Source organism: Oreochromis niloticus, linkage group LG7 (genome assembly GCF_001858045.2).
Source record: "Oreochromis niloticus isolate F11D_XX linkage group LG7, O_niloticus_UMD_NMBU, whole genome shotgun sequence".
NCBI classification, from domain to species: domain Eukaryota; kingdom Metazoa; phylum Chordata; class Actinopteri; order Cichliformes; family Cichlidae; genus Oreochromis; species Oreochromis niloticus.
In genome coordinates, this window is record NC_031972.2 from 26,746,846 (window position 1) to 26,773,756 (window position 26,911).

Genomic DNA, 26,911 nt, shown 5'->3' on the forward strand with positions numbered 1-26,911 from the left:
AAAAAAGTAAAACAAAATAAATACAAGACAAAATAAAATCATTAATATAAACAGTGATAAAAAATAAATAAATTTAATAACACATTTTACTCATTTAAAAAAAAGAGTGATTTTTATACCAGTAAAACCATCTTAACCTTAAAAACTGAATTTCAAGGTTAAGATGACTTTCAAACAACTTGAAAAAGACTGCAATCGGCTCCATGAAAAGTCCACTTCTCAGCATGTTTTAGAATAAATAAGTAAATACATTTTTAGCTATTTGTTCTCAAAATTGCGAGGCATATAACTTAAAAATTTGACATAACCTGAAATCTGAATAACCTGCAATTATGATATAATAAAATTTAAAATTTTGATTTAGCTTCTTGTGTTTTTTTCCCGGGTTATTTATAAACTATAAGCAGTTTTTTTCTTGATGTATTTCTGTAAAATAGAAATCTGATTGTAAATCTGTTCGTACATCTTCTTAGTAGACGATCTTCAGCGATTCGCTCGTCATTTGTCACGTGACTGACATGTTTACATCCAGGTTCTTCTCGTTTAACTTCCGGAACTGCGCAGTAGGAGTCAGCTGACAGTTGTGGTCAAGCAGCCAGTGAAACATCTCAGCTGAAGAGACCCTGAACAGAGGAGGGGGGGAAAAGCCTCTTTTTTTGTCTCCAGAACCATAACGGCCGCGGAGAAACGGACAGCCGTTACCTCCTCAGATACCCGGCCACGTCTTCCCGCCTTCCACGCAATGAGTATCAGCGCTCCGAGAGGCCTGGCCAGCTCGGGGCAAAAGCCCATCACGGAGATCCTCCACCCGCTGTCCGCCGCCGAGGAACCACTCTCCCCCGGGCCAGATGTCACCGTCAGCGGTGGAAGGGATAAGGTAGGATCTGCACCGACGGTGGGGGATGGAAAGAGGACGCTTACCCAAACAAAACCCCTCTTTGATTAAACCGTTTTACGGCTGACGCCAGTGTTTATCATCCCCCCCTGTTAATAAGTAGTAGAAAACCGATGGAAGTTTAAAAAGGAGACTGTGGAAAACACTCATTTCTGTTTGCATTTGAGGTTTTAGAGCACATGACTGAACCCTCTGAGTCTGCCACTAAATCAGTGCTGAAACAGCAAATTCACCAAGTTTGGATATCTGGCCCAAATTAATCGACACAAACTCACAAGTAAAAGCGCGAGTGTTGTGTTTTCACTATTTAAGATGGATTATGCGTGTACGTGGGCATGGCATCCATCTCAATCCCAGTGAGCTGAGTAAACAAAGATGGGCCATCCAAGCATATCACATGGCTTTTATTCTCCCTGCTTCTGCTGCTGCTGCTGTGTTTACTGTAGTAACAACTGTAGCAACCACTTTGATACTGCGGTTAATTATTGGCTACAGGAGATGCTGTAATACTTCCAGTATGAAGCTTCTTGGCATCATTATGGTTGTGGCTTTTCCTTGTACATGATTACCCAGGCCAAATGGGTCTGGTTCCTGTCAAACCATTTGTCCACTCATTTTAGCAAAATTCTGTGGAAATGCCACAGGCTTCAGAGCAGGTCTAGTATCATTCTATTTAGATAAGAGATCTTATTTTTCTTAGGATCCGGTGTATAATGTTAAACACCAAAATTGCATGCCTGGGGGTGCTTTTAGTTCCTTAAAGATGCTGTAGGAAACAAACACCACAATAACCCTCTAAGCATACTGCAGCTCAAGTGGTCCGAGAGGGAACTAATCTAAAGGGAACTGGACTCCTGCATCTCCCTTGCTGTCTGTTTTCAGGCTTCATAAACTCTGGTCAATGATGGAAGACTTTGGACGATCACAGGCTGTTTCAGACCGGATCAGGTGAACAGTGCAAAGAGCAAAAAAAGTGCAAAGGAAGTAGAATTTATTAGATTTAGGCAACTGTGGCTGGAGAGGTAGAGTGGACATCCGCAAACGTGGTGAGTCAAAGGTTTGATCCCAAAGTCCGTGGGGCAGATGGATGCCCAATCTTGAAAAATACACAAACATCCACGGCAAAAAAATTTGAGGGTGAGCAGGTGTGCAATAACACATCATATGTATAAAAAGATAATGACAGATGGAGGCTTTCTTTTATGATTGCATCTGTCGGTGTGTGTATGTATGCAACAGATTTATCTAATAGGTGTGTACCGATGTTGGTCTTTAGGGAGCGGTATAAAAGTGGTGCTAGATTGGATCAGTCGCATAAAAATTGAAGTGCACATTTTCTTTTATACTGATTTTGATGTTCATTTGATTATTTTGAGGTCTGGGACAAACCAAAGTCACTTTAAGGTCTGAGAGATAGTAGGAAAATGGTTGGAAAAAGCCATTGCATGAGCAAATTTAGCAAGTTCACAAGTGGCACAATTACAAGCATTGGGACAGCAAAACAACCGATCACAGCAGCACAGTGATAGGTCCTACTTACTGCAGCTTTAACTTGCAAAAACAGGCACGGGTAGTTTGTGTTAACATAAACGTTTATTATTTTTTTAAGTTGGCAAGTTCATATTTTAGGCATGACCGTAAGTGTTTAAAATATGCAAACACGTCCTTAAGGAGCAGCTGGTATTATTTAGTGATAACAAAAAAGGCTCAGATGGAAATATTACATTGATGATGGTGAGGGTTAAATTCCATTCGGTGCTTGGTGACTCACTGGCATGCTGTCGTGGCACTTGATGTATTTAGTAACACCTGTGCTCTAAATATCTGCTGATTGGCCACAATGCCAGGACTGGTTGTCACAAACATCTGTCAGGTCTGCCGTGTCTGTTAGACACATACAGTTTTCTTATTCTCCTCCTCACTGTCAGTGCATACTGGACTCTCCTGTTGCTTATTAACATCAGCCCAATGCAATTATCCCAACTGTGATTACCAAAGCAGGTTAGCACCAAAGTGTTTAAAAAAAAAAAGAGAATTTACAGCGTCAGCGCCCTGTGTGTGTGTGTGCGTGTGTTTCCTGTGTGCACAGCAATGAGTGCAAGCGGTGTGAAGAAACTGTGGACAAACTGAGAGGAAGCACTTCTTTTGACAGCGATTGAAGTAGAAATTTGTGTACGGACCATCTTTCTTTTTCTTTTTTAAAAAAGAAAAGGTAATTGTGGTTGAACATGAGCCTCTCACACAATGAAGGTAGTTCCTCTGACAACCGCTGAGATTTGTCAGCAGAAGTTCACAGAAAATCAAATGTTACAGGTCAAGCTTGTAAAAGATGTTTCATATGTAAAGATGTTTGTCAAATGAAAGTCTGAATATGCCTCACTGAGTAAAATATTATTATTGAACAGGTAGACTGAAGTCAGACTGCTGACTTTCCCTTTTAAACTGCAAAAAAGCAAATAAGTTGCCCACTTATTTGCATTTTATGGCCTTTTAATTCTTTTTTCTGATGGACGTGTAAGTCTACAAAGTCCTTGTTCCAGCGGTCCATAATAAAACTGTTTTTGTTATGTTGTTTCCTGCTAACAAAAATGATCCTTTGTGCAGTTTTTGGTTGCACCACGGATATTTTCACCCCTTATTTACATGTTTCTAGACAAGAATACGTGAGTTTTTCTGCAATATGCATACAAAACTGCTCAACAAAAAGATAACAGAACAGCATTAAAGTGTTCCCAACTTCAAATCCATGCCAGCACAGTTTTAATAATTCATGATCAATTTTCTCCCAACATACAGTGCATGATATAGGCCCAGTGCACTCCTGAGACTGCACCTCTACTGTTAGCACCACCTATTAGTTAGTCTTCTAAACTATTATTTCTTGAGTAAGGCCCTTGGAAAGTAGTGACTTTTATATATTTACTTGAAGATGAGATAAAAAATTCTCAGTATTTCATGCCAGAGCTGTTTGTTTCCCTCCCATTATCCATCATTCAGTTAGGATGGTGTAGGAGATGTAGGGTGTTTGCACGGGCCTAACAAGAGCGCCATTGACAGAGAGGGAAAAAAACTGCAGTGGCAGCATCAGGATCTGTGTTTTACTCTTTGTTTGCAGAGTGCAGCATCTGTATTTTGGTGTCATGATGTTGTCTTTATCTATTCACATGCAGGAAGTGGGGCTGACCAACGGCACGCCGGTCGAGACGCCGAGTCCGGCTTCTGCGTCCGTGCTCTTCAACAGGCTGCACCTGGATGATGACTTGGACCCAGACACCCGGGACCCCTATGCCGACACAGAAACCCACGACCTTTTCGTCACTGTCGACGACCCAAAGAAGCACGTCTCCACCATGGAGACCTACATCACTTACAGAGTCTCCACCAAGGTCTGCTACCAGCTGGTGTCATGATAACGTGAACAAACTCTGTTTTATTTTATAGAAAATAATTGCTTAATTAAACTTTTATTTAGTGGTTTTCTTGTATTTTTTTTCTTCCATCTGCATTTAATGATGGCGCAGAGCTTTAATGCAGCTGCTGGAGGTTCTGAAAAATCCTGTCCTGTAGTGTTAAAGCACTAAATGAATATTTAATTAGAAAAGCATACCAGTGAGGAAGGTGTACGTTAAAGATACCCTGTGGTTTTATTGACTTGCAGTGCATTGTTTTTATGATTGTGTAGCAGTGCAGCAGCACAGGTAGGCAAACTACCTAACAAGGATGTAAACAGAGGAAAATACACTTGACACATTTGTATGGGCTTTGTCCACAGAGCACTTTAACAACTTAAGATGTGTAGATATGAAACAGGCTTTTCTTGATGAAGCTGTGAAAGGTTACATGGTGGCAGCTCATAGACTCTAATATATTGCAGTGGCTGTAGTTTCTGTTTATTCACTGAACCCCCTTTTTTCTAAATTCAGTTTTCACATCTCTTAATTTCTGCTTGCTGTTGTTAACCTCCAGTTAAAAGCCACAGACACACTGATGTTTTTTTAAAAAAATACTGTGATGTACAAGTCTACATTAGTTATAGTTGCCACCTTTTGTCACAGGAGCAGCAGCAGACAAGAGAACGTTGCCACCTCCAGACAAAGAGAGAAATGGATGCTGGAGCAGAAAACATGGGATAATCTGTTAAAACTACACTTATGTGTATATGGGTTTTTGTTTTTAAAGCTGTTGTTATTGCATTGTCCATTGTTAGAAAGGAATGGACACCAAATTCTGAACCCACAGTGAAACAGAGGGACAATTATGTGACAGATTGCCTTGTGCAATTTATTTTGCGGGTTTCGCGAGAAGGAGGGTGAGCCCGAAAGTGAAAATAAAAATCTAGAAAAATATTTGATATATGAAGCTAAAATTTCACAATGTATGTATGTCCACATTTTAAAACTATAAAGTTTTCGTGTAAATCAGAGGTGGTTGAGCAGAAAATGTTCAGATAGTTTATTTGAGATGGAATGAACCAGTTAGACCTGAATTTGCTTGTATCCTGATAAAACGGGTTGGATCATGTGTCGGATACATTAACCTTTCCTGGAAAATGATATTCCGCAAGGGAGATTCTGTAACTCGTGTTTAGCAGGTGGATCCTCTGTTTGTTTTTGGGTTTTGTTTTTTCTTCTTCAGTGCTTAATGACACAAACCGATTCAGTGGGGAGACATGTCCAAGCAACCTTTGACCCTTGATGTTCAGAGAGACAGGAAGTGCATTTTTGTGTGTGTACGCATGCACTGCCTGCTGTGAATACTAAATGATTTTCCCATTTCTTTTTTTCTAAATTAAGTTAAACTCTTACAAAGTAACTCACAAACGGTGTAAAGTTCACTCGGCCACAAAAGGCTGCGTTCATGGACCTGTTTGATTTTACCACCTTGTCACATGCTGGATTTTTCTAGCTCTTTCTTCCTTTTTTATATGAAGAATTTAATTTAGAAATGTTTGTGTGTGTGTTCTTCCTCAGACATCACGGATAGAGTTTGACCTGCCAGAGTACTCTGTTCGGCGGCGCTATCAGGACTTTGACTGGCTGAGGACCAAGCTGGAGGACAGCCAGCCGACCCACCTCATCCCAGTAGGTTACACGAGCTTTGTTGCAACCAGCTGTGCCGCTTGCCAATTAGAAACCTCTAACGCTCTCTTTTGCACTCCCTTCTCGTCCCCGCTCTGCCGTCGTCCTCCCATCTCCAGCCGTTGCCGGAGAAGTTTGTGATGAAGGGCGTGGTCGATCGTTTTTCCGAGGAGTTTGTGGAGACGAGGATGAAGGCCCTGGACAAGTTCCTCAAACGAATTGCAGACCACCCCGTCCTCTCCTTCAACCCTCATCTAAATGCTTTCCTGTCTGCCAAGGTGAGACGGCTGCAGTAACCCATGAAGAAAAGCAGTCCCACTAATATGAATATAGGTCAAAAAGAAAGGAAAATCATGAGTGCTGTTGCATGATAAACAAAAATTCAAAAAGCTTAACCTCAGCTGTAAGCTTTCAGAAAAATATAAAACCACAAAATACAGACCTCTTATTTCCTTGTTTAAAATGTCTTTAAGCAAAGTCTCTATTGCTCTCTTTAAGATGAAAGACCCTCAAGTGGTCTTAGTCGCGACCAATACTCGATCTCCACTGAGAAGAGGAGAGAAGACACGATTACCATCATATTTTCTTTACTGTCTAACCTTTTTAAACTTATGTGGCTGCCTATTTATATCAATATCATGCTGTTGCTCGCAGGACCTCAACAAACGTCAGGGTCTGGCCCTGCTGACCAAAGTGGGTGAGTCTGTGAAGAGCGTGGCTGGAGGCTACAAGCTGCGAGTGCGACCTCCTGAGTTCTGCGCCCTGGGAGAATACCTGGACACCTTTAACCAGAAACTGGGAACCATCGACCGGATCGCTCAGAGGATCCTCAAAGAGCAGTCAGGTAAGGGGCTGAAGAAATATATTTAAGCATGATAATTCTTCCTTCTTCATCTATTTTATGGAGAGAATCTGAGGTGTTTGTAGGCTAGCCAGGGAGAAATAACCTATTCGGAGTGTCCTGGGTGGCCCGTGGTCTTCTCTTAGGCGGACATGCCTGAAATACCTCATGTAGGAGGCGTAGGAGGCTCATGTCATCATCAAAAGCCCATGACACCTTTGTTGTTACGTATGGTGAACAGTTTATCTATTTTTTTCCATTCTAAATTAAACCCGCAAAAAGAGAAATAATTATGCTGAATCATAAAAAAAAAAAAAAAAGAAGTGAAAAACCAAAAGAGAAGCTTTCGTTTGTATCGGATGTTTTTATTTTACCAAATGTATTAAACTTCATGCTGACTCTTAGATGTATAAAGCACTATGTCTGATAAAGAGTTAAATTCTCTAGAATTGCTTACCCATTCGTGTATTTTAGGCACATGCAGGAAGCAGCCAAATTCATATGGTGCTGTGCTCTTTGCAGCGTAGCCTCAGTGACTATAGAGGAGCTATTTGTGCTTGTGGTTACAGATGAACTGCATCGAGGCTACTTCTTCCAAATGTCTATTTTAGGCACCAGCAAGCAACGAGTGCATATAGTGCATTGGTGCTTGCTCTTTATATTATGTTTCTTGACCATTTTGCTGGGAGCATTTTGTAGAATCGGCTGTTTGAATTTCATGTGTGATCATCGAGTCTGTACCGGGTACACAAGCAATGAGTTTTAGGATGAGTTGATATGCAGTATTGACTGTGGAGTGTGTTTGTTTGAAGAGGAACCCACAGACCTTTGGGCCTTGTGGTTGATAACTGCAGGCCTAACTCATGCATGAAAAGTGACTGTGTAAATAACTGCCACCAGCCACGTGAAGTGCTGCTCAGCACCATCTGTTCAAGTTGTAGACCAGTGGCTGTCCGCGGCGGCCTTGTTAGAGGAGATAAGATGGAAATTCTGGTGACTGTAAATAATAAAGACCTGTGAGGGGATGGAGTGTAAAACAACAAAACAAAAAAAATTATGCTTGTGGTTTTGCTGTGATTTATTTCCCAGGCAGCAACATGTCATCTAGTACTCTGCAATAACTCTGATTTTAAGAAGTCAGATCTGACCTAACCAACTCTTTCACCCCATCTCTTAACTAGAGTACCTAACTGAGCTACGCGAGTATGGTACAGTCTATGCCAGTTGGGCGGGGTCAGAGGAGGAGCTGCAGCGTCCTCTGGAGGGCATGGCTGGCTGTGTGACGACGTGCTGCGGCGCGCTGGAGGACATGAGTGAGAACATGAGCCAGGACTTCCTACCCGTGCTCAGAGAATACATTCTCTACATCGAGTCAATGAAGGTAGGGAGTTGGTGGCGCTAAAAACGTGTAACGTCTGTTTGATGTGTCAAGAAAAGGGAACAAAATAAAGTGTTCTAATTTCTGCTAATTAGTCCCTGGGTGTAGGTTAAACAAAAAATTTAGCGTTAATTGTTTAGAATTTTCTGACATTTTACACTAACTCATAGTAATTAATGTGCTGATTATAATGTTCATGGCCAGATGAGGCCTGTTCTCTTGTTATTTGATGACAGATAAAAGATGAGTATGAAGTCCAAAGAGAGATGCAAGTGAAAAAAGCGATTGTTAGGCTGAAAAGACAAAGCGAGAGAGTTGCTTGACTTGCTTGAAAAGAATGAAAGCCTTGGCCAGCTCATCAAAACCAAAAGACCCGAAAGAGCACAGAAAACAACTAAAGTCAATGATGACAGAATTATTTCCATGGTCAAGAAAACCCCCATCACAACATCTAACCAAGCCGAGAACACTTTTGAGATGGTGCGTACATCACTGTCAAGGTCTAAAATCAAGAGATGTCTTCATGAGTGTAAATACAGAGGGTTTACAACAAGACGCAAACCACTGGTTACACTCTGGAGCACGAGGACCAGATTAGTATTGGCCAAAAAAACTCCATCTAACAGAGCCGACAAAAATTCTTTGGATAGATGAACCTTTTACCAGAATGATGGAACGATGGGAAGAGAACCAAAAACAGCTCCTGACCTGGATCCTTACAACAACATCTGTCAAACATGGCAGAAGTGATGTTATGGCTGCCTGTGAAACCAGGGCACTAATGTTTATTGATGATCTGACTGCTGATAGAAGAGCAGGGTGAACTGGGAGTCATACAGGGCCGTACACTCAGCAAAATGGGGCAAAACTGAGCAGACAGTGTTTAACGGTGCAAACTGATAATGACGCAAAGCAAAACAACCCAGGAGTTTCTCAGGGTAAAGAAAGGGAATATTTTTAAAAGTCAACCTGACCCCAGAGCATGCTTTTCAGCTACTGAAGGCAGAAAGACCCACTGGAGGATAAAATAAAGGCCTGGAAGGAAAACACAGCTTTTCGGGATGTCAGTGGGTTCTACACTTTGGGTGTTCATTGACTGCAAAAGGGTTTCATAACAATCCTCATAAAATGATGTTAGCTTGTCCAGTTAGTTTTGAGCCTGTGGAAATGTGGGGTCTGTGGATAAACATAGCAATAATTCCTCAACAGTTATTTTGTTAAACCAGAATTAAAGCAGAACATCTACACTTCAACCACATCTCGGCTCTGCAGGCAGAGAGAGGCAAAACTATCAAGGATAAAAAAGTGACAAAAAAGCAAAATGTTATGTGAAATTAAAATATTTTGCCTGTTTCTTTCCAAATTCAAAAGAAACAAAAAGATGTCTGGTTTAGTGAGCTAAAATTAGCAGAGGAAAGTTCTACTGAAGTTTTCCACTGTAAACACATTTATAGGTTTTGGATGGAAAAGAGTGGAAAAGGCAGTTCAGCTCGGTTCGCAGGCACAAGCTTGAAAATGTGTAATGTTTAACCATGGATTAGATTCATTTATTTATAGCGGAGAACATAAGGAAACTACACGGGGGCAGAAATTTACCCAGAACAGCGTAAAGTGCGAGTCCTTCAGCCTGCACACAGTCGAGCACCGACTGGTTTCGTCACCTTTGAACCTGAATAGAGGAAGTATGGTTTGAGATTCTGCATGTGTCATGTCCTGTCCTCGCCAAGCTCCTGATTCAGCATCTCTGTCTCAGTTTAACAGTTTTCGCATGTTGTCTTTCTTATAAAATACTTTGGACAGTGGACAGTGAGTGTCCACTGTGGTCTGCAAAATAAAACGTATGACCTTCTCTGTCTGTTTACAGAATGTTTTGAGGAAGCGAGACCAGAGCCAAGCGGAGTACGAAGGCCGTCTAGAAGCAGCCGTATTGCGCAAACAAGAGGACAGAACACCCGTGAGCCTTCCCCTTCCTTTCATCTGAATCTGCCGTTTCTGCATTTGTTACTTCTGGGAGTGTCTTTACTTTTCACTGGTATTCTTAGAATTGAAAACTTAATAAATTACAAGTTAAGAGATCATTCTTCAGATGACCAGAAAATTCTGACTAGATTTGTCGGATGGTAAATGAAGTTATTTATTTTTATCTTCTGCCTATACCAAGATCACAGGATTTATCACACACCCCATCCCCACCAACACTCCTTGTCCTGTAAAGTACTCCGGTATTATGTAAGCCTCCTGCAGCTGATGTTGTCTGTGTTATACCAGATACCAGCCGAGGTAGAGAAATGCCAGGACAAAATGGAGTGTTTCAACGCTGACCTGAAGGCAGACTGGGAGCGCTGGCAGAGCAACAAGAGACAAGACTTCAAGCAGCTTCTCACCGGCATGGCCGACAAAAACGTCACCTATTATGAAAAGGTACGCCTGTGTAATTTCTGTAAAAACACTCCAGCTTTTAGCCTCAGGCAACACACGAGCTGTTCTTAAAGGTCACCGGAGACACTCCCACTCATACCAGTGTTTCCAGTTTTATGGTGGCATAAAGACCGAAAACAGTGGAGCAGTTAGGGAGACGCTAAATGAAGTGCAGCAGTCGGGGGGGAAAAAAGGGTCAACAGATGACAAGAAGAAAAACACTAACCTCTCTCCAAAGTGATCCTATCTATTCATGCATACAGAGTTTGCACTTAATTTAAGATTTAAAAAACAGGTTCATTTTTTCAGTTTCTTATTATTTGAGTTTAAAAAAAAAAGTTTATGTAGACTAGAGAAATATTATTTAATGATGCGAGCACAACTCAGTATTACTATAAATTAACTTGGTCGCCATCGTTGCACTGATTACACCAGTTGATCGCACAACTCTCGCCTTGTTTTTGGTTTTCTCTACATGGAAGACGCACATGTTTAGGGTGAGCAGGCATGCAGTCAGATAGTCCACATAATTACCTCCTACCCCGTTTTCTTGACTACAACTGTAGATGCCATGAGGCCTAGGAAAGGTGTGAAGGGCTTCCTAACAATGATCTCAAGAAGATGGACTACAAATTCTCATCTTGTTTCTTTCATGTACTTTTATTACAAAGGCTGTTTATTTGTTCTTCTCATGATCTCATGATCTTGTGTATGTTTATTTTTGCATAAAAGTGTTAGACTTCTGTATTTAGTTTGTTATCCTTATCCTCCCTGAAATTTCTCTGAAACTGTTCAAGTGCATTCCCTCATTAGCCCGTAGAGACTGAATGTTTTGCACTCATGTGTGAGTGGTACAGCCATCTGACTCCTGTATTATCTGGTAGATCCTCAGCAGCCTCTGTGGCAGATGTGTGGAATCACTGTACAGATTTCTGAGCCCACACTGTGAAAACATGACTTTTACAAACATAAATCTTTCAGAATTCCTCTAAATAATTCCAATCTTTCCCTTTTACCTCATTCTTTCCCCACGTCGGCCGACTCTTGGTCCATCTCCACCCTGTGCAGTGCCAGGCAGCGTGGGAGTCGCTCATAACTGTCCTCCAGGACAAACAGACTGAAGACAAAACGAGTGAGACGAACTGAAACATCTCTATCTCTTTCTCTCCGTCTCTCCACACACACTCTCTCGTTCATGCCACGGAAAAAGACCAACAGGGCAGCAGGTTTACCTGCTGGACTCGGGGCCCCTGTTCTCCTGTGAGATGATTGTATGAGGGGAGTCGTCTCCCTCTAAGATTTTGGTCCGCTAAGGAGGAAACACACGGTGCATTCGAGGACAGCTAGGAAAAGAGGAGAAACCTACTATGTATAGTTTTTGTTTTTGTTTCTTTTTTTGACTTTTTCTACTTCATATTTCGAGTTAACAGTCGGTTGCCAATGCTACTTTGTGTTTATTTAACCGCAGTCTCTTACTCAACGCTCTCCCATTTTCATACTGAGAAAACTGTTCATGAAGGTATTGCTGCTGTGTGGGTCTATGAAGTATCTTAGGTTTGTTTCAGATATGTTCAAAACATCCTCAAGATGTGTTTTTTTTTCTTTTTTTTTGTCCTGCCAGGTTGTAAAAGCCTCTGGGAAATACAACAGTGAATGAACACAAATTTACTCTCTTGTACTCAAAGCACCACACATGTTTTGTTTTTGTTTTTTTAATCTAAACTTTTACCAAAGGTCACAAACTTCCCCCCTGTCTTTCCTGCACCTATTACTAAAAATAACCCACAAAAATCAGGTGGTATGTGATAAATGTTCAAGTGGGACCTGTGCATGTTTTCCCAAAGGGACACTTTATTATATCTCGGTTATTTATTTGTTTTTTGTTGCTACACACCCTCACAGATAAATGGAGTTAAACAGTCTTCAGCGATGACGATGAAGGTGCATATAGAAGAAAACAAGTTCTTGCCATCCATAAATCAACATTTCGGGCTATAATCTCTGGTCTCACTAACTCAAACTTAAGAGAAAATAACTTGAAATTTTGAGCTTATAACTCAGACTTTTAAGTTATGAGTAGCAAAAAAGATTTTTGTTTGTTTTTTTAAGTGATGGCAACAAGCTTCTATAGGTGTCTGAGCTGAACGCTGAGGTTTGTCTGAGAGGTCACTTTGTGGAAGGTGGAGTTTTTAAGAGAACAGCGGCTCCACCTTGTGGCCAAGCTGTTAATAGTTTTCTCCCACGCTTTTGAAATGAGGAGGAAGTGAAGCAGTGAGCTACCTCTTTTGGGTTCTCTTGATATCGTCTTTCTCTCACCATTCCCATTTATACCCTTCTTCTTCTTCTTTAAGCAAAGACTTACCTCAGTTGGCGATGTTAACGGTGCATTTGGTTCATAATAATAATAATAAGGTGAAGACTCCAGTGGTGCTCTGTAACTTGTTAAAGACGTAAATGTTTTACCATTGGATTTATTTTTTTTATTAACTTATTAATTCTTTCCTTGCAGTTCTTTGCCTAAGTGATAAAACCCTGCATTGAAGCATGCATCACCATTCTTTATGGAAAATAAGAAAGCCATGAATCCTGAATATAAGGTGTCAGTGTGGTCATGCTGCTGGCTTACAGAGGAACTAAAACCTCTGAGGCTAGTGGAAAAATCCCTGCTGTGTCATGTTAAGAGTGAGACATTGCAACAAAACCAAACAAAAAAACTACACCCTGAGTGATGCAACACATTACTTTAAATTCTTAAGTTGCCTGTTTTAACCAAACGGGCTGAGACTGAGGTACTGAACAGCGTGGAAACCCTCTGCGGTGCAGCTCTGTTAGCAGTCTGAGGATGTGACCTCATCTGCTCAGCTGTGACTCATGGGATAATGAGGTGGAGCCCTGCAGCACATCACACTTCTTTATTATTTTCCAACTCCTGAATGGGGAAAAATCCCCTCACTGAACTCATATTATTTAAAACTTTCTTATTTACTGCCAACCCAGAAGAAAGGGTTTGAAGCACAAACAGTAGATGTATCTTGCTTATTCTGCTTTCCTTTTACTCTGAAAGTAGCTAAAACCTGACCAATGACACCCAGGCAGACTCAGTCATGTGACATTTCCACAGTCACCACGTTTTGGCCTCCTGTTGGTTAAGAGTTTCTCCTTCACTGACAGGATTTCCAGACTAGAGCTGCTTTCAGGTTTTGTTACAGTCAAGTAAAGTAGCCGTCACATTACTGAGCCTGCCCCTCCATGCAACCAAATGCAAGTGCTGCAGCATCCTGACGAGGCGTCTGCAGCCGCCGGTGAACTAGGTTTAGTTTGCTCTCTCTTTTTTTAATGTCCTTATCTATTTTTGCCTTTCACATTTTACCCTTAAGCTTTAAAACAGTGAAGCAGCTACTCTGTAACTAGCAGAAGTCAACAATGTGAAGAAAAATTATCTTTAAGGACGGAGGCAGCTGCAGTGGAGCGGCCTATGGATGCACCAGGGCTAAAAGGGAAAATCCAAAGATTTACTACGATCATTCTTACCCTTACTGTTGCCCTATAATAACCCCATTGCATTTGAATAGCTCAAACCTTAGAGTTTGACTGTTAAGTTCTAGTAGTAGTCCACTAGTAGTGCTATTGAGCAGTATTTGTAGCTGCTCCTGCCTTGATTGTACACATACAAACACATCAGGTGCCAGCTTTTATCTATTAAAGGGATCATACATCTGTTTATACTAAAGAAAACCCCAGATCGGTTTAAAAACATTAAATGAGATGACTTATGTGTTTCTTCTTGATGTTTGCTTGTAGCTAAAACTCACTGAAGCCCGAGTGCAGTTTGAGAAGTAACTGGATGAAATGTAGCATGAATAATACAAAAAATATATATAATACAGCTTAAAAAACCCCATTTCCTGTTCTGTTTAGGGTATAACATTGGTATCCGCTGAGGATTGTGAGTTGTTGTTACTTGATCTCTTATCATTAGGCACTGGTGCATCTGTAGAGCGCGCTTTGGTGTAAATGAAGTAATTGACATGTGAGACACACATTTATGAAACTGGAGCGCATCTTTGGGTTTATGAGTGCATAAAGATTTAAAAGGGAATAGAGATGTGCACGAACAGTGTAAACCTGCCACAACCAAAACCGTTTTACTTTTGATGCACATTAAACCTCCAACAATAGCTCTCTGTTTAGTGTGATCAGTGTTCTCTATTAGCCAGTGCCCTATTATTATCATTATAATTATTATTATTATTATTATTTTTATTATTATTATCATTATTATTATACTACATGTGCCTGCTGAATTGTTTTGCACTAAATATGTAGCTCAAGGCCCTGGCAGAAACTTCTGCTGGGAAAAAAAATTTTTCTTTCTAATTTAATTTGCCAAAAAAATGACAACAAACTGGTCTAAATTCAGTTGAGACACATTCAAAAAACGCTGTATATGAAGCTGATTCAGGTGAAATCCCTCAAACAGGGACATCTGTTATGAGCCTGTTGGAGGGGAGAGTTTTCTTTCAAATATTTCCAGGCCAAACATCCTCCGCCCCCAATGCCTCTCTCTTCCTCTCATCATCCCGGCAGCGTGGATTCGCACATGAAGAGAAGATCTGATTTTCAGCACATGATGAATAAAAGCGACCAAGTCAGTCTAAAACTCAGATGACTTTTTTGTCTGTTATGGTTTTGTTGTTCTTTTTTTAACCTCTGTTCCTCCTCATTGTGTGCCGTTTACGTTCAGAGCCCTTATTGTACATTTGGATGTTAATAACAATTTTGTTGTAATTATAAATAAGCTTGTACATTGATGTTGTTTTTGATGCAATTTATCTTTAACACAAATTGGGGGTTTTTCTGATATATTGGACCAATAATAAAAGGAATGAATGCATTTGGTATTTTTCTGCTTCTGTAACTTTTTATATATTTTTATATATATATGTATACATACTAAATATACTGCAGTTATGCTCTGGATGAAGAGATTTAGCAAGGATATGTGTTTCTGAATATTTAAATATTCTTTCATACAGACAATTTAAAAACATCACAACAAGCCTTAATAATGTTTTATTTAACAAAAAGAATTTATTTAGTGTCATTGCAGCTCGAACACCAACATAAGTTGCTCTTTATGTTTAATCATTTCATTTAAACTAAGAAATTCAGCAGAAGCCCCCTTTTATGCACCGTCAACAAATAAAAGTGCAATAACGTGCAAATGCAAAATAACTATTAAAAAAAAGCTTCATTTGGTTTCCTTCAATCAGTACTATAAGCACCACTTCAGCTATACAAACATGTCTATTAATAGCTAAAATTTGGCTTTAAATTTCTACATAAATTCATGCACAGAACTGTACCAGTACCTTCAGATTCAGACACATGAACGTAAAGCACAATCAAATGCATTAGTGGGTCAATATGTATAAAATATATAAAAGCAAACAAAAGGTTATGTCAAAAAAAGATCCCTTAGACTGCCAGTAGTCAGTGTGTGAGAACGTCAAATGACACCAAATCTAAAGCTTTTTCCAAATTTGCTCACATTTGTGAGCAGCTGACTGATGGTGATGATACACGGACTCATGAGTGGGGGAGAATCCAGCAGTTTTTTTTTCCCGTCCGCAGAACACTTGTCCACGCACTTGTGATCGTTTGCTAACGTTGCTCTGAATGTATCAGGCACAACATATTTTCCCTTTTGTTTCCTTTCAAACTGTATCAGTGGGATTAATCTGTCAAATACGCAGCATTAGCTTCCTGTGAAACTTGTTTCTGGGTCTTTGTGTTTCTGGCAGCAAAGAAATGAAGAAGTGACTGTTTTGTTAATAATTTACATTTGTTTGTCACTGGGCGCAGATGGGTGGTAAAATATTTGATATTTGAAAAATGACTAATATCCTCTGAGCAGCAAATATCTGTTCAATCTAAAGAAAACTGGGCAATGTTGTGCTATGGTTTACAGATTGAACATCGTGTTTCAGTCTTATAATGTGTAACAGTGTGCATCAGACTTATGAAGTATGCTTTTCTTTCAACTTTGTTGGGCTTGTTGGGGCCCAATCTGTAGTGATGTGTATGCAAGCCCTGCCGATTTAAAAAGCAATTGATCTATTGCCACTGGTGTAATGCTTAGCTATTATAACAGGAAGTTTAATACAACACTGTTTAAAAAAACAGAAAAAGTTTGGTATGTTTCATTGGGGCTTGTTTCTGCCACTGAAAAAAACTGCCTGATTGGCAGAGCTCATTTGATATTTCAAGTTATCTCAAAATTTTGACTTAATAACTCTATTTTTTATTTTGTAAACCAAAATTTTGGAGATAATAACCCTAATTTTCCATTTCTGGATGCCAGAAATTGTTTTTGGCAAAGACGAGCTTCCGTAAAACGCAGCATAGCCTTGCAGCAGGTTTAAGTCACACCTCAGAAACAGTGACCTCTAGAGGAGTTAAAGTGATATGAACAGGAGACAAACAGTACAAAAAGATGGGCGTGGCTTCTGCGTCTGATGAAACCTGTATTGTCGTTTAATAGCCAGCAGGGGGCTCCTGTTTGAGAAATAATACACGTGGCATCGCAGGGTTAGGGTTTGTACAGGTGATGTGAGAAAATGTCGATCCTCTTTATTAGACTCAGTCAGAAGCTGTTAGCCAATGACTGTGCAGTTTCTCGAGCCTCGAGGCTTCACCTTGAGACATCACAGTGGCCATGTCCACCGTTTACACCGTCTGTGACGCAAACTGGATTCACTTCGTGTAGCATTGAGCTAAACCCGAAAATGCAGCTAAGCAGGCATCAGAGCAGCACTCCCATTAAGTTTGTGCACATTACTGTGCAAGTACAGTAACAACTGCAAAGTCTTTAAATATGGAAACAGAAACAGTAACAGCCAAAAAAAACCCTGATTTTATAACCACACTTCTACTTCTAGCTTCTAGTTTATGAATCTACAAAAACAGTAGGCAGTTAAATAAAAACAGATGAATTTATAACAGAGACCAACTTCCGTCAAACTTTCTGTTCCTGTAAGCCTGAGAAAACTCCAGGATACAAAACTCCTAACGAAGTTGCTTAAAACATGACCCATGGCTGAAAACGGAGTGTGAGTAACAGGAGTTTGCTGACAGAAGCAGCCAACGCAGTCCGTGACAAATCCTAAACTATGTGGAAATCACCATGGCAGCTTCTGTCTTTGTGAGGCAGTCGTCACAAAGAGGACTGATTGATGACGTCTGCTTGTGTCTGTCTCAACTTCAACAGTTTGTAACTCGCTGTCAAACTGGTAAGACAGCATCCAGTCAGTGTGTGTCGCCCATCCACACAGGCCTTTTAAATTTGGGCTGTAAAATGCTGAAATAGATGTAAAACCTACTGTTTGCCCTCTTTTATAACTGAGGAAGCCTGTAGGGTAGGAAATGCTTTTTCTGCTTTAACAGCACAGGAAGTAGCTTCAAGTCTCAGTTCCCTTCTGCCTTGCACCAGTGCTCACTCACTGCTGCTGCTGCTGGTGATGATGTTGCTGGTTCAGCTGCTCTAAATCTTCTCATACTGCTGCCTCTGAGGTGATCTGCAGCCGATTATACTGGAGGGAGTAGAGAGAGGAGATGAGACAAAGTGACTCTGAAGGGCGGCACGTTAGTCTGAAGTGATCTGCACACATACCTGATGGGTATCATTCCCAGTACTGTGAAAATACTGGCTAGTGTGAACACAAAGCCTGGGAACCAGTCCAGGGTTCCCTGATAGATCTTGGTGAAAGCGGGGATGTACGCCAGGCTGGCAAACTTCAGAGCGAGCTGCAGGAGGGTGAGGGTCATGCCTGAGGGGAAGGGGATGGAAGACAAAGGGAATGAAGAGAGAAGAGTTTGCTGTTTGTTTAATCTATACAAGATATTGCTGCTCCGTGTGTGTGTGTTTGCATTTCTGACGTTTTAAGCAGATGACAGGAGAAAAAGCCCTGGCAGTAAATTGATCTGATCCTGTAATCACCTGGAAACTGTGTTTGTGTTCATGTGTGACAGAGAGGGAGGAGCTTGTTTCTCTGGCTAATTGCAGAGCAGGCTCTTGCAGGTCATTGTTTATCGTGAACCAGCCTTAAGGGGATCACATGGAGGATTTGCTTATGCACGGATCCTCTCACATGTGTCCAAAACTCGCTCAAGCTCAGCACACGCACCCTGAAACACAAGACTTAAAATGGTGGTAGCTTTATTAAGGCTCAAATATCAAAAAACTCCAAGGCAACTGCTTTTCAAAATAAAATTAAAATGTCTTCAGTTTTACAGGGAAGATTGTGTTTAACCTAAAAACTCCAACGTGTTTCGTCACACGGGTTTTCATCAGGGAATAAAACAGAGTCAATGAATCGTTTCTACTGGCGTTCCACCAATCAGGCCCTTTCACCTGAGGTCTTCCTTTATTAAGATGTTTAAAAAATATAATAAAACCTCACAGTATCATATTATTGAAGAAGGGCACTTCACCCTCAGGCTGCACTTGTGGTTCCTAGAGTTAGTAAAAGTAAAATGGGAGGCAGAGCCCTCAGGTATCAGGCCCCTCTTCTATGGAACCAGCTCCCAGTTTGGCTTCAGGAGACTATAGTTTTAAAATTAGGCTTTGCTGCGAGGCTTCACATGATTCACAAAGCAATCCTTCTATTCTCCACTAATTGAGGGATGATGCCCCCATCCCTCAACCGGTCATGGCAGATGGCTGCCCCTCCCTGAGTCTCTTCCTGTTAAAAGGAAGTTCTTCCTTACCACTCTCACCAAGTGGAGGATCATGTGACTATGTACTAAATTAAATTTTTAAAAAAAGAAAACGAAACCATGTCTGACAGCTATGTGGAACAATCCTCTTTCTGAGTGCTGTGATTACATTATGACTGAATAATAAATGAAGTCCTCAGCATTGTCCCACCTGCGGGCACATCTGAATCCTATAAAGCTGCAAACAAAAACAGCTGGAACAACCAACAGCTTTTGTTAACATCTGGTTTATAAAATCTTCTTGCTTATGCTGAAAAATAGAAAAATGTGACAGCTACATGTATGATTTAAAGCTGTTTAAATCATACATGGTCTTTTCATTAAGTAAGTTCTTTGGGCCTTGCTCTTTCATGGGGTAGTGTAACGCATGTGACATGAACTAAATGCATCAGAGTTGACAAACCTGTTTAAGAGTCATGAAACTGGTGGCACAGCAGCCTATAACGACAGTATTTTGCTGACACAGTATTTTCTCACAAGCATTAAAAGTAAACAGGACTGGTGAGTCACCCCCCCCCCCCCGACAGCAAACACAACTTGCAGGAAAAGTCATGTTGTCGTTGCTTTAATGCAACCACAGATCCCTCCAGCCTACTCTTTGATTTTTATACTGCAGTCAGTAAATATTTGTCCAGTTTATTATGAATGACCACAGTGGGTTTTCATCCATCGTGTTCAGGCACCAATATTATACATTTATTCACGTGCTCAAATGACAGCCTCCAATATTCTCACTTTTTAAAAGTCAGATTAAGATGAAATACAAAGCGCGTGTTGAGTGCTCAAAAATCTTTCCTGCGTACTCACCACATGAAGAAGCTGGGACCTGCTGTGAGAGCAGAGATCTGATTGTGGTCATCGGGATGAGAGCAAACAGGGTGAGTGCACGAGCTGCAGAAAAAGTTCATTATTAACATTTTGTTTCCTAAAGAATTCTTCAAACCCGCCAAACCCAACCACAGCTATGCAGCTACTAAGAATGGTCGCATCTGGTGTTTAAACAAGTTTAATTTTTAATCCGGCAGTCCTTCCTTTAAAACAACGTCCCAATTCAGAGGCTAAATCCTTTGAGGGAAACAGGTCACGCCTTCACAGGCAGCATTGACCAACCAAATATCTCCCTGCTGAATAACTGCCAGTTGGTGGTCTTGTCACTGAGATATAGTTATTGAGATATGAACATACAAAGCATATGTCAGAGGCAAGATTTAGAAAAATCAGCAGAATAAAAGAATAAAAATACAACTTTTTAAAGCAGTCAACTCACTGTTTTGTAAACATCCCCAGTTTTTACCTGACTAAGAAATACTGAAACTAAGGATTTTTAGTCTATTTTTAGTCTATGTACACACACAGACACACAGATATATATTGTCCAAGTTCAGAAGTTCAGTATGATAAATACCAAATAAAAAGAATCCTAGTGGTGCCAATCCCCCCTCCTCCCTCCCCTAAACAATAATTAACACACGGTATCTCATTTGTTTATAGCCAGAAAATAGACCAGACCACAACTGCTGAGAAATGTCACTTTTTACATTTCCACATGTTTATCCGCGAGCTTTAGCTGAGTTAGCTGTTTGCTGGGTGTACACATCAAGTATTGAATGTTTTACTTAGCCTTCAGTAAGAATCCAGATCATTTAACCCTCTTGCGTATAGTGGTCACTACAGTGGACAGCTATTCAAAGGCTGTTTTCTTGTATTTGTCTCAGTGTTGATGGTATATTTGCACATCAACCACCACATTGGACACTGATGTGTGACTCTATACCCTGTCACCCACCGGCCAGCCAGTGGACTAAGTGGATATGTAAAAAAAACTTTTACTTTTTTTACTTTTTATTTGCAAAGTACATGTTTTAAAAAATGAAGTTCAAAAATCTTTTTTTCATGCCTAAAGATGAATAAAAATACTTTAGAAAAAAATCCTGATTGAGGTTGTCATAATTCATGCATGAAAGGGTTAAATAAACCTTATCAAACTGAATTGGTTGAAACTAACCTCTGAGTGATTTGGTAATTAAATGTAATGTTCTTGTTGACTGCCTGTGTGCATATAACATGCTTCCTGTAGCACAGCACTCTAAGACTAAGGGGAAAAAAGTGTTTATGGCTTATAATCATTTCTAGTTCCTTGTTTTGGTTCCTAATTTTTTATGATTCATGGTGATGTTTTAGGTCTGACGTAAACTCGAATAAACAGCTTGAATTTTAGCACAAACTTCGTTTGCTTGCTGAGTCAAACTTTCTAATCCATCAAAGCTTAAACACCCATTTTTTTCCCATTTGCTGTTTGTTGTGTGAACCACTTGGCAAAGTAAAAATAAAAGTGACGAATGGAATCTGAACATGCAGCTCTTCTGGGAACTAAACCTGACCTGTTTTTTAGAAAATACCAAGTGTCACATGAAGAACAGGTTAGGACCAGTCACATAACTGGGCCCATGTTGCTTTCAGCGTCTCATTTTTTTAAATTTTCTCACTTAAAAACACATTATTTTAGGGCAGCTTTTCATCTTTATTTGACTTAACTGAGAAGATTTTACTGGAAAGTGGGGTAAAACACACAGCAAACGGTCCTAGGGTAGGATTGCATTGAGCCTGTTCAACCAGGGGCGCTAAACTGGGGGCCTATTTAATCTGTTTAAAGATCATAAGAGAAACTGAAGTAAAGGATGTGGGCTGTGGGCGTGGCATGAGCTCTAAACCCGCCTCGAATCTTCTGGATGAAGTGTCTCTATTAGCTGCTAATCCACCACAAACTTAATATAAAATCCGTGTAAGATGTTTGTTCTTACCGAGGTAGAAAGTGAGAGTCGTCGTTACAAAGGACATGAAGTAAATCCCGACAGCGAAGGACACCATGCCGATCAGAATCAGCGAGGTGTCGCTGCAGCAGCGTCGAAACCCGATGACACCTAAGTAACTGCTGAGGAAGATCACACAGCCTGCTGCATTCCCATACCCCACCTGAAGAAAGAGGAAAAGAAATGAGTAAAAAAAAAAGGGAGAGATGTTCAGAGATAGAGAGGCGATAATAAACAGACTGTGCAACAAGAACAGATGGCATTTATGCCTAAGTGCCTTAAATGTGCTTTATTTTTAATGACCAGCAGGGGGCGACTCCTATGGTTGCAGAAACACTCCTGGCTGCATAGCCATTTGTGGGAAAACAGGCCTCAGCTCCCTCAGTTTGTTCAGAAGATTATAGTCATAATTACAGTCAGAGAGGAGGCTGAACAAGGGTGTGCTCATTGGCTAACAACATACCAATCACAAGCCAACCAATGGTTAAGCTTAGACACCAATATTCAAATTTGTCCCATCTGCTTAAAATAAAGTTAAAACTAGCAGTGTTACTTTTATCCCATCTTTTTTTGCATCAAATCACAAAAAAGGAGGTAAAAAACTTACTAGAGTGGCGTTCCAGCTGAGTGGTGCTTTCAGCACAAAGGCGCCCAGTACTTCAATGGCTCCGCCCACTGCAAAGTCATACAGAATGGCAGCCACGAACAGCAGAGCCACGTTCACCCTGTTTATCTCAACAGGAGCCTCAACAACTGGAGCGTTAGTGGAGACGTGTAACAGGAGGTGGCGGTCCTCCTTCGGCTCTCCATTGCTTACGCCTTTCACCTTTAATAAAGACAGACATGCATGGTATATGAGCTCGGCGAGGTGGTAGAGCGAGCACGTGTGGCTAAAACTGAAGGCAGAACATGAATAAAGATGGTTCCAGTTATAAGACACATGATTACAGATTAATGTAATTATTTACATTATTATTACAGCGGTACACATATGTTTAAGGATCGACAATTTAGTTTGCTGTTCTTTATTTTATGTCATAAATGTACCATTAGGTCATTAGGTCATGGTGAGGTCACCAAAAAGAAAAAAATCGTTTTTTTCTACTTTTGGCTCCGTATGATGTCAGTAGGATCAGATCCTCTGAATGTGGTTATCTATACCTGGCGTTCAGAGCCCTTTTGTTTTGAAGGGGCAGCTAATCAGAAAGAAGTTACCTTAAAGTGGGAGGAGCTAGAATCAAAGTGGATGAAGGGCCATTATAAAATAGACTGTGAATCATGCAAAGCTGCTCTAATAGAGTCTGAACCCTCTCACATGCACACACTCACCTGCAGCAGGAATATGGAGTGTAAGAGGCAGAGCAGATGCAGCAGTGTGCTGATGATAAGCAGGATGGTCCCATGTCCCAAACTGGAGCTGTACAGGTGGAACAAATGGCCAGAAACGAGGCTGCCCACCACGCCTGCTAACCCATACATGAACTCCACCCTCATCAACACCTGCAAGGGAGCACAGGGTTATTTCTTTTAATATAAATCAGTTTAAGTAAACCTTTTTCTATTTTCAGTTCAATTCGGCAGAATCAGGGAGTAAAAGCCATCCGTCACAACGGGTTTGGGGGTTAAGGGAGGGAAACAGGACAAAGAAACACTGTGGAAGAGAGCAAGAGTAGTAATAATAACTAATGACTACATGCAGATTGGTGTACTAACACGGAGTGAAGATGAAATGGGAATGCATCATGGGAAGCTCCCAGCTTTCTAGGCCTATTGCAGCATAACTAAGGAAGGATTCAGGGTCACCTGATCTAGAACTATCACCATGCTTTATCAAAAAGGAACATCTTAAAGGTAATCTTTAAATTAGAGAGGGAATCTAGACTGGGAGCTGGCTCCACAGAAGAGGGGGCTAACCCCTGGGTGATTTGGTAATTAAATGTAATTTTCTTTTTGACTGCCTGTGTGCATATAACGTGTTTCCTGCAGCACAGTACTGTAAGACTAAGAGGGGGGGGGGAGTGTTTATGGCTTTATGTTAAAAGTTTAAGCTTACTTTTTGAAGTTCACTGAGTTTTATTTTGTTTGTTTTAGGTACAACATCTGCGTTGCATAGATTTTAGTTAAAAGAGGTAACGCAAACTCCTATATCGACCAATTGTGTTCACACGAGCAATAAAACCTAAAGGCCATTTTTGAATAAGGGAAATCCCTGGAAAAAAAAATAACAACGAAAGACTGAAAAATCTGGTAAAAAAAAAAAAAAAAAAAAAAATGAAAAAAAGAAAGAAAAATGAAAAAAGCAAGAAAGAAAGTCTTCTTTAATTGCCCATCTTATTCGTTTATATTTCTTCTATCATCAGTCTTACGGTCAAACACAAAGTTTTGTGACTGAAGTAAGTTATTTTGAGGCTTCTCTCGGCGCTCCTTCCACGGCTTTGCCGCTGCAGCACGCCTGTAACTCACCTTGGAGCGGTCGGCCGCCGTGGAGCCGAGCGAAGCTAGAGTCATTACACCGGGCCAATATGCGGTGAATCCGCCGGAGAGCCCGAGGAGAGTCCCCGCCGCGAACATCACCTGCAGCGGCAATTTTAGAACGACCACCAGGAGCAGGATGAGCCTGGACAACAGGTAGCCGGTGAGGGGCGACACGATGGGGGCTTTCCTCCGGCCGCTGTCGCTCAGTCTGGCCAGGAACAGCGCAGGTAAGATGGGAGTCAGCTGGATGATGAGGTTGTTGATCATGTAGAAGTCGGTCATGGCTTTCTGCTGGGCGTCCTCGCTGGAGTGGCCCGGGTCGGTAGCGTTGACACAGCGGTCCCTGACCACCATCTGCAGCGCGGTATCAAAGAGAGTGCTGCCCAGCTGCTCGAGCACGATGATCGGCTCGATCTGCCGAAGCATCGCGAAGGCTGCTTGACAGTTCGGTACCACCATAATCTGGATTGTTGTAACTTTGTCAAAAAAACAAAACAAAAAAAAAACTAAAGATGACCGTCCTCTAGGACTTCTTCCGTCAGTAATAAGTGAAGGGTGCGCGTGTGCTTCAAAATAAGCAGCCTGACCGAGGAAACACGCCCACTTCCTCTTCCCCTGCTGCTGATCAGCTGGCTTCAGTGCACTCTGTGTCAGATTTTAGGAAACCACCTTCTTTCATCAGGCTCTGGGCCACTGTTTACATTTTCATCATGACCATTTCTCTGTGCTCCCTATTATATCTCCACAAAAATCCTCTCTCGTTGCATTTATCTAGGTGTGAGATATAAAACTGAAACACATCTGAACTGCAATCTAAAATATGACATTAGATATGAACACACTGAAGGCAGTTAATCCATCTCAGCTGTTATACTTTCATTTTATTTACACTTTTAAATAAATTATCAGTCGTGTGACTTTAAAATGTGAAAAATGCTTTAAAGAAGAAAAAAAACAGAGCATGCACCATCCATGTAATTACACAGGTATTGCAAAGCGAAATCAAATGGCCAGTTCCTGTAAATTTCTATGAAGCGCTGTAGGCAACGTAGATATCACATGCATACAACAACACATATACAAACATTACTGCCAGCTCACTTCAAGGTGAACCAGAAAGCAGGTAATCCTCTAGCAGGAGAAACCTGAAACAGGAAACATTTAATTTCCTTCCAATAAACAGCAGTGACTGCAGTCTTTTTGGATAGATTTCTGCTAGAGTGGTCTCTGTTGCATGTTGATAGAAATAATTTGAACTGAAAAAAGTGCATTCACAATGGGGTTCCCACAAACTCAACAATGCACTAACCACAAGGTACTTTCAAAAGCTGCTGCTTACAGCTCACAAATAGAACACAAACAGATGTCAAGGAAGAGTTTGCTTGTTCAGTTCGGGTCCAATAATAAGACAGACTGATACGTGCCAGTCATGAAAACATCATACCTCCTTCAAAATGTTTGTAGTGTAAAGTGTACTCTATGTATACTCCCTGGTCAAGTCAGTGGGTACCTGTTTAACGGCTCCTTTATCATCCAATCATATGGAGGCATCTCAAAGCATTTAGGCAAGTAGACACAGTCAAAAAGACATAAATTCAAACTGAGCATCAGAGTTAGGAAGATATGATCTAAGTGACTTTAAACACAGCATGGTTGTTGATGTCAGATGGACTGGTCTGAATATTTCACAAACTGATCGTCTGTTTACAGAGAATGATCCAAAAAAGAGAAAACATCCAGTAAGTGGCAGTTCTCTGGATGAAAATGCCCTGTTGATGTCAGAGAATGCCCAGACTGTTTTGAGCTGATAGGAGGGCAACAGTAATTCAGTTAACCACAGAAGCAGATGGGCTACAGGAGCAGATCACACCAGGTGCCACTCCTGTCAGCTTAGAACAGGAAACAGAGATTGAAATTCTATTGTAGACCAAAACGGGACAATATCCATCCGTCCATTTCCAACTGCTTATCCAGATCACGGGTCCAGCAGTCTCTAACATGAAGCCTAGATGTCCCTCTAACTACTGCCTCATCCAGCTCTTCAGTGGGGGCGTTTCCAAGCCAACTTCTTCCTCTTAAGCGCATCCTGGGTATTCCTCTGAGCCTTATCCTGGTGGGACATCAGTCAGAATGCGTGGACAAGAAGATTAGAAAAACTGTTGCCTGGTGTGACGAGTCTCAATCTCTGCTGCCACATTCAGAGAATAGGGTCACAGCAAAGTGTACTTAATGAAGTGT

The 26,911-nt window shown here is 41.0% G+C and overlaps 2 protein-coding genes across 3 annotated transcripts; one reads left to right on the forward strand and one right to left on the reverse strand.

The window, feature by feature from the left end:
• Positions 1–534: 534 nt before the first annotated feature.
• snx30 (sorting nexin family member 30) lies at positions 535–15,185 on the forward strand. 2 transcript variants are annotated; one of them, XM_005451411.4, is made up of 9 exons: positions 535–877; positions 4,066–4,281; positions 5,866–5,976; positions 6,093–6,251; positions 6,628–6,817; positions 7,996–8,195; positions 10,057–10,146; positions 10,461–10,613; positions 11,177–11,642. In XM_005451411.4, the coding sequence occupies exons 1-9, from the start codon at positions 743–745 to the stop codon at positions 11,183–11,185; spliced, it is 1,263 nt and encodes a 420-aa protein (XP_005451468.1). In that variant the 5' UTR covers positions 535–742; the 3' UTR covers positions 11,186–11,642. The 2 variants fall into 2 exon arrangements, with proteins under 2 accessions (XP_005451468.1, XP_003444481.1); XM_003444433.5 differs by lacking the exon at positions 11,177–11,642 and adding an exon at positions 11,679–15,185 and having other exon boundaries at positions 538–877.
• Positions 15,111–25,292, reverse strand: slc46a2 (solute carrier family 46 member 2). Its single transcript, XM_003444434.5, has 7 exons — positions 24,662–25,292; positions 23,528–23,698; positions 22,806–23,024; positions 22,190–22,361; positions 20,196–20,279; positions 18,283–18,439; positions 15,111–18,202 (listed from the first exon to the last, which is right to left on the reverse strand). Exons 1-7 carry the CDS (start codon positions 25,130–25,132, stop codon positions 18,154–18,156), a joined length of 1,323 nt encoding a protein of 440 aa, XP_003444482.2. The 5' UTR covers positions 25,133–25,292; the 3' UTR covers positions 15,111–18,153.
• Positions 25,293–26,911: the final 1,619 nt, after the last annotated feature.